The sequence below is a fragment of the Eschscholzia californica genome, unplaced genomic scaffold, assembly GCF_041429995.1.
Source record: "Eschscholzia californica isolate CP2 unplaced genomic scaffold, dmEscCali1.0.p SCAF_3, whole genome shotgun sequence".
Classification (NCBI taxonomy): domain Eukaryota; kingdom Viridiplantae; phylum Streptophyta; class Magnoliopsida; order Ranunculales; family Papaveraceae; genus Eschscholzia; species Eschscholzia californica.
This window is the reverse complement of record NW_028238420.1, coordinates 31,569,903-31,584,744: the sequence shown is the minus strand read 5'-3', so window position 1 is coordinate 31,584,744 and position 14,842 is coordinate 31,569,903. Positions and strand designations below refer to the sequence as shown.

At 36.3% G+C, this 14,842-nt stretch overlaps 2 protein-coding genes across 3 annotated transcripts; one reads left to right on the top strand and one right to left on the bottom strand.

Moving 5' to 3' along the window:
- Positions 1-266: 266 nt before the first annotated feature.
- Positions 267-5,468, bottom strand: LOC147549528 (phytepsin-like). 2 transcript variants are annotated; one of them, XM_086664973.1, is made up of 14 exons: positions 4,867-5,468; positions 3,836-4,217; positions 3,680-3,740; positions 3,493-3,587; positions 3,312-3,424; positions 2,917-3,085; positions 2,774-2,813; positions 2,605-2,669; positions 2,097-2,210; positions 1,889-1,953; positions 1,243-1,408; positions 1,037-1,156; positions 831-919; positions 267-574 (listed from the first exon to the last, which is right to left on the bottom strand). In XM_086664973.1, exons 2-14 carry the CDS (start codon positions 4,205-4,207, stop codon positions 490-492), a joined length of 1,554 nt encoding a protein of 517 aa, XP_086521099.1. In that variant the 5' UTR covers positions 4,208-4,217; positions 4,867-5,468; the 3' UTR covers positions 267-489. The 2 variants fall into 2 exon arrangements, with proteins under 2 accessions (XP_086521099.1, XP_086521100.1); XM_086664974.1 differs by having other exon boundaries at positions 4,728-4,888.
- A 1,380-nt stretch (positions 5,469-6,848) lies between these two features.
- On the top strand, positions 6,849-7,766 carry LOC147549527 (uncharacterized). Its single transcript, XM_086668318.1, has one exon. It carries the CDS (start codon positions 6,849-6,851, stop codon positions 7,764-7,766), a length of 918 nt encoding a protein of 305 aa, XP_086524444.1.
- The last annotated feature ends 7,076 nt before the right edge of the window (positions 7,767-14,842 follow it).

The window sequence follows — 14,842 nt, the reverse complement described above, 5'->3', positions numbered from 1 at the left end:
CCATTTCTTTTTTAACCTAGTCTTCATGTTGGTATATATAAAAGAAGTAGCAATAGTTCAGACCTAATTTTAGGCCCCACTTAATGTTTTTTTGACTTTTATAAAATTTTCTTATTTGTAATGGTGCTTATAGAAGTGTTGTACATAAGCATTGCTTCATATAAGATAGATAGCACTTCCACTTTCACTTTATAAAAGATGGAAACGAAAGGGAACCGAAGTTGTTGACACGATGGAAAGGTGAGCTCACACCACTGAGGGAAAACTTTCAACCACGAAAATCTTTTATATTACTTTGTAATTAAATTTATTCATTACATGTATAACGATTTTGATACGTAAAAGTCCAAATAGTGTGAAGGCATAAACCAGACAGAAATATTTACATTAACCATTCTATAGATCATCTTAAGCAAGATGGAACCATTAGTAATGTAAACCCTAACTAAAGTTTAGGGACAAGTTCAACCGAAGAGTTCATAGGTTCAATTATGCTGCTTCTGCAAATCCAACCCTTGATTTACCGTAGTCGAATACGGTGTGGTATGGACCCATGAAGACATCTCCAAGAATCCTGCATTTCATTGTTTAACGATAAATTATGATATTTGGAAATGAAACTAATTAAGCGATATTTGTTTGTTTAAAGCATCTATATCTTATTCCTGTCATTTTAACCTTGAATATTGTAGGATCTCAAATCCTAACAATTTTCAAATGATATAATTTGGAATGTGCATGAAGTCAAATATCTGCAAATTGGGGTTAGATGCTCACATAGATAACAAGAACACAACCTAAATCAGAGAATAAGGGAAAATAAGTTATACCAGAGAGGACCACGGGGAGGAGGGACATCCATGGCTGTGAATCCGCTGATGCATTGAGCTTGAGCTCCCTCGCCTACCTTGAGGATGTACTGATCACCAAAATAAAATGCGGAAGGTCCGGTATACTTTATCAGATATGGATCTTTAACATAAAAAAGTATTGAAAGTTGAAAGCAACATTAAGCCTCAATACGTAATCGTCAAACCTGCTCTGGCTTGAGTTCGAAAGTTTTACCACCAATGGTAAAAGCAACTTTAGGCATACTCGAAAGACCGTTACAGTCTACAGCTGATTCGCCCATTGGGCTAGGCAACCGATCACAGAGCTGCAAAATGACAAACAAGATGAGCTACCATGATGAAGTAGAATCTCATCATAGAAGTATAGAATATTTAGAAAGTTTCTATGTACCTCATTGACATAGTTTAGGATCTGCTGCTGTGTCTCGTTTTGCTTAAGTTGATTTTCCATCCATGAGACTGCCATCTCACAAGCAGAGCACATGGCATCATTTACAATACTCGAACTCGATACTTGGTCATCATTCTTTGCATCCACCACACTTTCGATTCCAGAACTGTACAAGTCATGCACACCCACAATAAAGAGTCATTAGTTCTTGTTTTAAGTACAAGTTAGACGACTCCAAACAAATTTAGCGTTAAGTTTCTGGACATCCAACTCAACTAATTGACAATGAGTATTGAGACCCTGAATGTTACAATCTTGGTTATGAGAGTACCCTTTATCCATGTGAGATTATTCTCACAGGCCCCCTCATTTGTGGTATTATTTGAGCCTAAGATGTGTCATTTTGTTGGGTAATGTAGAATTGTAGATCCCACGTGGTTTAGCCCTGTCACGTGTGAACTAGCTTTGAATCATATTAAGTTTGTGGATATCCAATTCAAATCCAATTGGCAATGAATGGCGACGTCCTAGTTTTATGTTGTTGGTTATGAGACTTCCCTAGGTCCATGTGGGACTACTCTCACACTGACAACCGCCCTCAACATTCTAGTGTCAATATTATATCAACAAGATGGTCGATCCTAACCTGACTCCTCGTGTTCCATCAAAGGTACAGACCCCAATTGTTGAGCATATTTTCTTTGGTTGAGCCTGCAATTGGAAAACACAGAAATCATTTCTTTTACGGAGGCTCATTCACCCCATTTAGCCAAAATCGAGTACAAAACACAAGCTTTTCCAACAGGAAAGAAGGTAGATAGTATGTTGTCTGACTAAAGGGGTATAAAATTTACCTGTCCTATTAACATTTCCAACATCATTTCACCGTATTGTGAAACTATAGTTTTGCATTCCTGGCTAACAACCCCGGCAGCTCCAATTGCCTTATTGATTTCGGTAATGATGGCCTACAAATATACAATAGTTGAAGAATATCAATCAATGATACGCACTTGACCAAAACATTATGAAGGAACAAAACACTTACAACCATATTTAAAATAATGAGTAACCCATGGTATGTGTAAATAACACCTAATTGAGGTTGGTTTACTTGCAAAACAATCATAATACGTTGTCGGATCAACAACCATGGAATATGACAATTATCGACAAAAATATTATAACCTAAACAAAAAAATTGGTCTAAAAGCATTTAGGAAATATAAATTGCTGTACCACAAGTCCAATCACATGAGTTCCCCATTTCCAAAAGAACCATAAGAGATTCTTGAAGGAACGACAAAATAATACTAAAGATCCATAATTTTTTGGTAAATTTGATATCCTAATAATACATACCGTTGGACCCGCCAAAAGAGAAGTTCCTGAATCGGCAATTGCTGCACAACCATTAGCACAGAACCCTGAAACCACCAATACGCTAATCTCAGAACACAATAATGAGGACAGCTCCAGGATAGATCACAACAATGATAGGAACATATAGTTTCGATAACGCATAACTCACCAGTTGTCTTGCCACCGACAAGTACATCTCCCATATTGAACTGATGACAAGAAATTCATGTGCGGGATTAGAAAATGGCAATAAACATAAAACTGTTAGCATTTCCAACGTTATAGGAAGATCAGCATTTCAGGACAACCCACCTGCCAATAGCCTTTCTGAGTAACAGGAACATAGGTGTGTTGACCTTTGTAATGTTTAGGATCCATTCCTCCGAAAACAATTTCACCCCCTTCTTCTTCTCCTACTTTCCGGTTGAACCAAAATGAAAAGACAGGGTCCTTCACAAGTCCTTGCTTTACCATGTTATACCTGTCACAATTTTGAGTGTATTTTAGTTCATTTCCAATCAAAACTATATAATTGGAGTCACCGAAGAAATTTCAACAAATAGTACGCACTGGCAGCACATGATGAAAATAGATTTCAGATATAAGTGCATTTCCGATTTCTTTTATCTAATTTTGTTCTTTTGTTCATTCTTTCTTGGTTCGATAAGTATATAATTTTTCCAATCAACCAGTAACGAAGACCTTACCAGAGAGGAACAGCATTGCCAACCGAGATCTCTTGGAATCCAAGTCCAAGTATGCCATCAAACTTAGCCATCAGAAACGTAACACCAGGTTCTTTAGTTGCTTCAATAAACTCCTGAGAAGGTCGTCAGTATTAGTGACTTTCACCGCACACGATTTACTTAGTTAAGTCACGTAAATTACCTGATCTTTCACAACAAGGTCCCCAACTTTGACATTGTCCTCACTAAAGAAACCAGAAATTGCTCCGGTTCCATACTGAATAGCTGCAGATTTACCTGCAAGTATAATGTATTGACAAAGTTACTACTATTTATCTTATTGAAGAACAATAGGAATTCATATAACAGAATTAGGAATAGAAACAAACCGTTTTTCTTATAAGTAGTTGAATCGCTCGACTTATACTTTGAGTGGACATAGCAAGCAACCTGTATTCACATATAAACCTCATCTTATTCTCCGATTCAATGAAATAAAGTAAAATTTGAATGACCCATAAAGTTTTTTGTGTCAAGAGACTTACCGATAAATGACATTTTGAAGAAGGTACCCATAAGTTAGAACTGCCAGTGTCAAATATCACAGTGAACTTCTGAGGGGGAGTACCAATTGCAATCTCACCAAAATACTGAGCGTCCATGTAATTCTTCAAAGCAACTATATCTGCAGTGGCCGGATCTTCAAGGTTACCTTGAAGACTATACGTGCGAAGAGACTCAGGCAATTTCTCCCCTTCCCTTAATTCAATTTGGGCAGCAAGTCGGCTGCTTCTATCCAGAGTTCTCTTCTTCAATCCAATTCTTAGAAACCCATCACTTGAACTAGAAAAAACGGGCGAGAACAGAAGGAAAGAGAGGAAAATCGAGAGCACGAGAGCTTTGCATTTTGTTTCCATGTTTATCTTTCTGTTCATAACAAAGATATCTAAACAATTAGCTTAAACAGCAATCATGGTATACAGGTTTCATTTTGATTTCCTGTTTGTTAGAAACCCAAATTTTATCTTTAATTCAAACATTTAGGTAGTGTCTGTTATTTTCTAAGTCAGATCTGAAATCTCACTCGAGTTCTGAATCGACACGAGTCAATGTCTATCTAAGTATCTAATGATGTCTGACTGGTCAGAATGCTTTATTTTGGGCTGATCGTAGTCAATTCAAGTCAGATAAAACATATGAGTCAGGTGAGTCAGATTCAGATTTTTAGAAGAAAAAAGTACACCTTAGAGTAGACCAGTGAAGCATGTTATCGAAAACCTAGCTATAAGACACAAAAGCTTAATCATCTAAACTGAATCACATAAAACTTTTTCTTATAATTTAGAAATAATCACTAACTATATAGCACTCTAAAATGATACAAGCACATTATAGTAAAAAACAGAGTACAGATTGAAGAAAAATTTAAGGAAAAACCGGATCGAATTTCGCTGCGAATGAAATAGGATATTCCAATAAAATGAAGATCAAACACAAAAAAAGAGACAGAAATGTAAGCCCTGAACTCTATAGAACAATGTCTAAACAAGAGAGAGAAAGATCAAAGAAGACTTACAGATTTAATGAACTACTTGAATAAGTTTGAGAAGAAATGGAAGAGATTATATAGATGAAGAAACAAATTGAGAGAGAGAATATGAAAAGAAAAGGAAGAGAGAAAGAAGGAAGAAATGAAAATGAAAATGTAACTTCCAAGCTTCAACTTCACAAGTCATAACCTCAACTATCTCACATTTAGGTCAATTTTCTTGCTTAGTTGGCAACAACTTCTAACCTAAGCCATTAATTCCTATGACATGCTTAAATCTTAACCCTTTAACTATAACCGTCATAGTGGATAACATGTCACACTCTTTTATATGTCTCTCTCACGAGATTCTTATTTAGGTAAGCTAAGCCGCTTAAGTAAGAAGAAAAAACATTTCTAGTGTCCCTTGATTCCACACTTCGTCAAATATTATTGGAATAGTAGAGAGATATTGATGAACGACGTCTCAAATGTCTGCTAATTCGAAAGTTTTTAGATGGAGATATCTATGGACGAAACTATGTGGAGACCATCGGGAGATATAGCCTGAGCTGATCTCCTGTAATTTCACAGAACAAATACTAAACACATATAAATCACTCGAAGGCTATTGAATATATGAAAAATTCACTCTTGACTTATAGTATAGGAGTATTCATAGGGGTGGGAAAAAGATCCGGAAGACCGCTATCCGACCCATTCGACCGAGATAAAAAGTGTCCATGGACACCCGATGGTCATAACGGTCAGTGTCCGACCGGCCCGAAAGAATTGGCGGACGGTCACGGTCAAAATTCTATGTCGAAGGACCGACCGACCAATATAGACCGTCTAAATAACTGACCGGTACGAGTGACCGAATAGGTTGACCGACTAAACTGCCCTCATTTTTAGAAGTTGACCGTTGAATTTTATAGACAGATGAAAATATGATGGTCGTTGGCTATAGTCATACAGTCCTCTAGAAGACCAAACATTAGTACATGGCTTAATTATATCTAGTCAAATGATGATCAGCTGTGTTTTTTTCTTTTTTGTATATTTATTTTTGATTTCTTGGTTAAACATCTTCATTTGTAAGTAATTTTGTTTGTGGTAATAAAAATAAAGTTCTGAATTTAAGCAAATTTTATTGGAAAACCCGGACCGAGACCATCCGGTGTCCGACTGGCCCGGTAAAATAAACGGTCTTGGACGGTCAATGGACAAAGAATTCTTGAGAGTGACCGTTCGAATCCGCCCGATTAAATAGGCGGTCACCAACAGTTTATGTCTGAGTCGACCGGTTCGATGAAGTTAGAGTCCGATACCGACCTGTCCGGACCGATTCCCACCCCTAAGTATTCATGTGTAGTAAGTAGACATGTAATTCGTGGTCACTTTAGTCCGCCCTCTCCAAGTGAAAATCCATGTTTCCCCACTAAGGACATCCATTCGTCCTTTAACATACGAGGCATAAGATGTGGATATTGCATATTTTCTCAGATGTATGGGGTAAGAGATGTGGATTCTTCAATCTTAAAGGCATTGTACGAGGACATAATGTCTGGAGACACTTTTTTTAATTTAGTAGATATTTTGTTACCTTTCAATGTTTTTTAGCGTAACCTAGAGATAATGTTTTTCTAAAAATAAAGTCATTTATGGACATTTTAAGAGGAAGATAATAAGTCAACACTTCGTTGTTCAACATATATACTCTAAAAGTCCTGGGAGGTCTCGTGTTCGATCCCCAAAAAAGATGAAATATCTGAATTATTGAATTTGAGATTATTAGGGCATAAATAATATAGATGGGCTTTAGGCCATTAGTTAATTGGGCTTAAGGCCGTAGTTTAGTTGAGCTTTAGAGCAGTTCATGTTTGCTTTGGTAGTTACCGTATTTACCACATCTTTGATGTATCAACACCGTAATTTCTCGATGAGATGGACGCTGACAAAAACAGGTAATTTCTCGATACGATCAATGTACCATTTTATACGACAAAAAAAACCAAAACGACCAGGATATGGAGATGATAAAATGGAATTTCATCTGGGACCTTCAAACTATACCCAGAATTAAATTATTCTTATGGAAATGCTGCACAAATAGCTTACCGGTAAGAGATAGAATTGGGAAATATATAGGCAACATCACTACATGTACCTACTGTGATGAGGTAGAAACGTTAACTCACATTCTACTGAAGTGTGACTATGCTAGACAAATATGGGGCCAATTCCATGTTCACTCCGATAAGATTGACAACTTAGATGAATGGATAATACAATGGAAAGAATTAGAAGAAGAACAAATTATACTATTTGCGAAAATTATCTACTTTATCTGGAAGGCAAGATGCGAGAAAATTTTTGCAGGAAGGGACCAATCCCCATTACAGGTTGTAGCAGTGATAAAAAACACAGTAGCAATGATGAAGCCACTTCCAAACACAAAGTACAAGGTCATAGATCAGACAGAGACAGAACCGGAAGGTAATTATATGACAGTCAAAGTAGATGCATCTTTCACTACGACCCAGGAACCAGCAGGTTATGGGTGCGTATTGACCGAGGAATGTTCTAACTTAGTGATGGCTTTAGCGGACCATATTCGAGGACAGAATTCTGAGGAATGTGAATGCCTGGCCATACTCAAAGCAATTCAATGGACAGTACATCTTCGAGTAAAAAGGATTCTCATACAAAATGACAACCAGAACCTAATCAACATTCTTAATAGCAAACAAGCGACGATTCACTGGCAGTCTGAGAAGTATCTCGATGAAATTGGTAAGCTCAAAAATAATTTCGACTTCATAGCCTTCCGACACATCTCGAGAGACAATAACAAGGAGGCAGATAAGCTCGCAAAATGGGGTCGAAGGAAAATGGAAAGAACATCATGGTCGTCGATTACTTTGATGGAGCTGGCTCGGTTGTAATTTCGTTTTTTCCGTTTCTTTCTTGTTTTTCTCAACAAAAAAAAAAAAAAAACACCGTTGTAATGACTATCGTATATCGAAGTCAATTTAAAACATGTATCAAAAAGAAAAGGAAGATAATAACAAATTACAATAATAATAAATTATAATTTATTTATTTTATATATTGGCCGTTTTTATAGTTATTTATATGCAGAATATAAATATAAGTTGTCAGTGCTGGGAAGACAGTTAGAATTGATCACGGGTGGGATGTGGAAGAAGCTAAACATGAAAATGGTGTGTTTGGCCCCAGTTTGCGGAATGCTTGCACGCTACTTACCTTAGCTTCTGTTGGTGGTTAAAGCTCTGTTTGGAAGTTTTAAATTGAGTGGGCATTAACAAAACGTACAAGTCTTGGTAATTGGCATGATGGGCCACTAATGGCCTGTACTACCAAACAACTTTTATTTTTTTACATCTTTTTTAATTGTACCTATATAATATTAATGTTTGTTATTTCTAATAAACTTCTCAAACGAAACAAAAAGGATATAGTAAATTAATTAGAAGTTTAGAACTAAAGATTTTCTTTAGAGTTCCAGTTTCAAATAGACATTTTGATTCACGGTATAATGGTAATGCTATGTGCCAACCATCCGCTTGACCAGTTGGTTGTACATTCATTTCGAAAATCTTACATGTTCAATTTACGGTGGAGGTGGAATTCGTAATTTATTGGTTTGTGTTAAGGAGTATAATAAGTAACGGTAAGAATGGACTTTCACGCTCCTAAGATCAATGTCGCCTTAGCCCAAACCGAGCAAAGCCTTGCTTTCAACCACTAATTTTAGAGGCTACCCAACTTACATTTTATTTTGAGAACACATTTAAACGCACCATTTACTCAAGCCAATGAGCCACCAACCCAATTGTTGACGTCAAAATTTGTCAATCTAGTTTCAGTCAGAATAACTAATCCCTGATGTTGGATTCCCTTACGATTGATGAGACTGTTACGTTGAATCGCGCTACGATCAATCGTGTTCCCGTTCCTGCTCCTTTGAACTTGAGAAGAAAACCTGCTAGGAGCTTGCAAACCTCTCCGAAGCTAAAGACAAACAGATTACCCATGCAGTTAAAGAATTGAGTATTTAGTGAACTGTGGAGTTTGTACGTTGTTCAAGGTGATATGATGACCTTTTATAGGTTGCTTTGACCGACTGTTGTTAGGCGGCGGGATTGAAGCAGTTGAGATCCACCATGTTGGATTGAAACTACTATTTCGTAGTTTAGAAGACATTAGGTTTTCCCTTTAAGGTTATCTCGTATCTTGATATTTAAGAGTTCCTCCGTTTTACGATCCTTGATAGATATGTTTCCGAGTTGATAGATCTTCTAGGAGATGTTTTTTTTCCCTCGAAGACTCTTGAAGCCCAAGTTAGTTAAATACTTAAGATCTTCACCGACTGAGATCTTTGATTAGATTCACGATTAAGTCGGTAAGCCCGAGGCACCCTTTACCTCCCCATGTTTCGGGATTAAATTAGTATTGACCCTGCTTACGTGGACCCCATAGCCTTCTCGTAAATCATAGGGCAAACCTTGTAATATTTGAGTCAGAGCAGGCTTAAGGCGCTCAAGACAATTGTACCGACCCCCCAGTTCTGGGTTTGAGTGACAAACCTCCTTCGGATTCGGTCTCACTCTTGACTTGATGTGGCTTAACCCACAAGCTTTCGGTCTTAATTTTCTACTTTTTCAAATTAATTAGATCTTTGTTTTTAACTTTCTTACCTCTTCTTCCGTCAACTTCAAGATTCAAGAAGCCATTAGTTTTTTCTCAACAAACCCTAAAATAATTTTTTGATATTTTTCAAACCTTGTATCTTTTTAATATCTAAATCACTAGAACCGAACTCACTTTTCCCACTCAACATTCAACAAGCAATCAAGTAAGCAACATTTCTAAAAATCTTTTTTCTCATTCGACATTCAAAAATTAATTATTCAACATTATAAGATGTAATTAATAAGTACTCTCTTTGGGAGTTTGTCGTTTGGACCCCATTTCGTATAATTGACTTCTTGTTCGGACTCTTTTTTTCAAGTGTTGGACTTTGGACTATTTTTTTTCTAAAAAGTTAAATATAATAGTTATAAAATAGCAAGGACTATTTCACCCTTCTTCTTCATGGTGTTAGAGAGAGAAAGAGTTGTAGAGGAGTTTATGTTGGTGTTTATCATGGGCAATCAATTAAGACGATTATGGTATTGGTCACTTGGTCAGTTAGATGATGGTGATGAATCAGAGCCCATCTCTCTCTATTTGGTTAAAGAAGAAGGATCTAGTTGAAGGATATAGTCCTTCGGTCTGAAGGAGATGTCCTTCTGAAGGAGTGTCCTTCGACCAAGGTGGCAATGCGTACAATTTATCAGTTAGGATGATGATGACTTTATCCGAAAGATCATCTAGTCCGGTCCAATTAGGGATCGTAATACTTAGCTAGAAGTCGTTTACGATCGTCGGATCACTTCGGTAATCCGCGGCTAACATAGACCGGATCCTACAACGGGTTACACCAAAGAGTGGCTTGATAGGAGAGAGTTGACTCATGGGAGCTTGCCTATAGATGGATATGATCCAGTCTGATAGTGCTTAAAAGATAGAAAAGAATCGGGCTCGAAAGAGAAGTCCGAAAAGGCGAAAAGCATACTTTATGGGCCGGGAAGGGAATCCCTTTAAGCTGTTATGGCCGGCCACACTAAGGGGGAACCCTAATTAGGGTTTTTCCCTAATTAGGGAATCCTAGAGGAATTAAACTCCTTTTGTGCTTATCTTTTCTGAGAGACATTTTAGGATTCCTTATTTTAGTAGGACTCTACTAAGGTAATGCATATATAAGGACCAGTTCTAAGTTCAGAAAAGGTGTGGATTTTTCTGAAGAGAAAACATCATCTCTCTCACAATATACAGCTAGTGGAGAGAGAGGGTTTTAAAGAAAAAACTCCAAATCTATCTATGGAGTCAAAAGAAAAATAGTTCTTCTTCTCAACTTTCAATGGAGTTCTAGCAGACAACAAATAAGGGAGATCAAGTTATTAACTCGGGTGTCTCAAGTAGAGGAGCGACAATTGGAGCTCTCATCTTCTTCCGGATAAAGTTAAAGGAATCTAGTTCGTGGGAAAGCGAATTCAGTTTTTCTTCTTTCAGTTTCTAGTTCATTATTAGTTCATGCATAAGATCCTGGTTAATTAGTGTTAAACATATGATGTTTGAGATTCCGCTTGCAACACTAGTTATATGATTAGTATGTATTAGATACGTACCAAACCCAACACTAGTTCCCCACGTACTGGATTTGAAGATGAAGACAATGATCATATGAGTTTCTATGCTGTGGACTTTGTGATTGATCAAATAGATGGTGATGAAGATGATGATGATGATGACCATATTAATAACTATCAAGATCTTATCATCACAGAATCGCTGCCTTTCATCAGGGGCATAGGCACTACTATCTTTAACTCATCTGGATAGTTTTCTTAAACAAACTCTAAAGAACATCTTTCTTCTTTCACTACATCATAGGTTCATACTAGATGTAGATAGAGAATCATTTTTGAACAAAAGTAAGAACAAATTGATGATTTATTTTAGTAACTTAGGTAACTAATCTTACTCTAAAACTGAGTATAAGAGATTTAAAGAAGAAAGTTGAAGTAATCACTTTACTGTTCTTGAAGCTTCGAAGTCTCTTCGAGGTTTGAACTGAAACAAATGTATCGACAAATAGAGAAAGGCGATCCACTATTACTTTTCATTGAAAATCAGGTCGAGAAACAGGATCTGTACTACGAAATCAAAACTGAATTCATAAAACCTGATTCTGAGAAAGTTATATCATGATCATGAGATTAGACCTTTTAGAGATAGAGTAGAGAGAGATTATGTTTGGTTTTTGGTGAGGTTTTGGTCTAGTGAAAGCATTTGTTGTCGTTTTAGAAGAAGGGCCCAAATTGCAATATTATATAAGGGTAAACTGAGAATTATTTAAAGTATAACAATAGAGATGGAACATTCGTGGACAATTCCGTCAAAAGGGAGTCCAAAGTGCAACACTGAAAGAAGGGAGTCCAACCAACAAGTCAATTATATAAAAGGGGGTCCAAACGGCAAATCTCCCCACTCTGTTTCTATCTCCCCCTATCTTTATATCTATATAACAAAACACAATGTTTTGTGTTGACTATGACAAGTCGAAACACAAATCCGGCCGTTGGTTGTGATTTTGATAAGATCCACACCTTTTGATCTATTACCCACCCTAAAAATAAGAAATTTAATCACCCACTCATTGGAAGGTAAGAAAAGGATGAATCTGGACCGTCTAATCTGCTCTATCCTTCTTCTATTACTATATCCAGCCAACCATCGTACTTACGTTACCATATCTAAGCAGTCATCCTCCTGCCATTATCGTCTCTACGTCGATGCAGCTCGCTTTCCTGAACACCTAACGTCTTCTCAAATTTTCTTCAGTTTTAGAGTTTTAAAATCCTAAACCCAGACGTCTCCTTCTTAAATCTTCTTCGGTTACTATGTTCCGTTTCAGTGAACATTTATGTCCTCTTTCAACTGGAGAGACATGACTTTAAACTTTTCTCACTTTATTCCGGTCGACGAAATCAGATCTGGCCGAATCAAGCACACTCTACTGAAAATCAAAAAAGAAGGCAATGATCAAACTTCCTTAAAAGTAAGAGTTTTCGACATTCTTCTGTTTCTCTAGATTTTTTTTGTTTACGAGAAATTTTCATACTCATTATTGTTATTGTTTTTGAGTTATTCAGAACGGTGATTTCAATCAGATGCCTTCAATTGAAAAATCAAATTAATTCTTTTACTAACATTATTCGTACTGCTCCTTAGCGAGTAATTGATGATGAAATTTGGGGTTTGATGTTTATAGAATCACCTAAATTGTCTGATCAAATTGTATTAGAGAAAAGGTTCTCAAAAGTTCGTCTAGAGGTAAAACTTTCAGTAAATCACCAATGTCATCGCTGAATCAGGTATATCCCTCTTAATCTTACTTTTCAGATTACACTTAATGTTCAATCTCATTTTCAGATCTTTCTTTCTATAAGTTATAGATATGGTTTTGGTAAAGGTCCCCCTTTGGTCTCCCTCAATGCATTTGGGGTTTTTTCTGCTCGATTTCTAATATTTACCTCCAAATCACTTGAATCAGGTGTGTCCCTCTTAATCTCACTTTTATGGATGTAATTAATGTTTAATCTCATTTTTGGATAGTATTATCTGTAATTTGAAGATTTATTTTTGAAAAATTTATTTGAACCAGGTAATCTATTAATCTCTCTCCACCATAGGCTTCGGCTTTGAATTTTCTCATTTTTCTTTCAAAATTTGCTTGTATTTTGCACAGTTTCTCATATCTATATGCGGCTTTCTTTTCATATCAAAGCTAAAAATGTTGAAACCAGTTGCCTTTCGTAAAAGCAATGATAGTGAAAATGCCACCATCCATTTTACCTTTTATCCAACGAGATGTTGATTAATTTTAAATTTCAATAACATGCATCGTTATCAGTATAGGAGACCTTTTATGTAAAACTCAGATAAGTTGAAATGTTGTCTTTATTTCTTATGGTCCAACTACTGTAATAGAAATGGCACTGGTCTTAAAATTGAATTTCATGGTTCGCACGTCGATGCCCTTGGTGTCACAACTGCACTAAATATGTTGGGAGAAAAGTATCAGCGACGTTCATGTGCCAGACATGGATGAATTTAAACTTCTTGAGGTTGTAGGTTTCTTGTTATAGGTAAGTGTAACAATTCTTTTTCTTTGGTATTGAACCTTGTAATTATCAACTTCCTATCAAAACTTAATTTGGGTATTCTTTAATCTTGACCTGGTTCTTTGTTTGGTGTAAAATTCAGTTGTATTTGTCGTTTCAGGGTTCCCAAGTAATTATCTTCAGTTTCCAAGTAATATTTCAAGCTGTGCTTTATTGAAATGAAAATTTTTCTACATTCAAATCAGTTACGGCAGCTTGGTTAGTCTAGGTATTATGGTAGATTGAAGTACTAAATGGAAAATTGGATTCGAGTTTCAGTTAGAACTTTCACCTTAGTTTATGTTGTTATTCTTTTGCTTCTTCTTTTTTGTCGGGGTTTCCATGTACCTGAACCGCACGTATGTTGTTCGAGGAAATGTCCATAAATGTCTCAAGCCTTAAAAAAATATGTTGGGATTGTCACCTTTCTCTCTCACTTTTGAATGTTTGCACCATATCCTCTCTTGCACTTTTTTTTGAAGATTGATTTTCGTTGTTCATATTCAAGTTTTCTCATGTGCTTCTTTTGGTCATTTGATACCAAACCTTCTACAAGTAGTTAGTTCAGGGTATTTAAAAATCCTCACAACAAGTTTGGGACTTTTACATTGTTCATAAGCTCACTTTATTTTGATCTTTCATTGTAATTACTTTATTGTTTTCATTTAATTTGCAATACTCATTGTTACTCTCTTGGCCTTCATCAGGGGAATACGAAAATTGAAAGAGGCTGAGAATGAAGTATTCACTATGTATGTTGCTAAAGCTCCATGAATGAATCAACAAGTAGTGACAGTCTGCCTTTGAAGATCATTTCTAGAAAGGACACACAACCATGGATAAATGTCATGTTATGGATTGCGGCTCTTTAGAAGTTACCAACATTAGGGAACCTATACATAAGGTAAATTTATTAACCATTTGCTTACTACAAGCAACAACCCATGTGAGGTTTGGTTTACTTCCATAACTCGACCTGGCATTATGGCGTATCACAAAAATGATAACTTATATAATGACTCAGTGGAAAATGGTGATAGTACTGCCGACTAGAGCAAAAGCTTCGGAACCCTCAAGTTGCCTGACCTATTTGGAAGTTGAGAAATAATCATGTTTAAGGAAAAGAAAGTGGACAGGAGAGATTATTTTTCTCAGGGAAACTTATCTTTATAGTATGTCAAGAAGAACACCTTAGGTTGCAAATATTTTAGTTGATTGCATGTATGGTT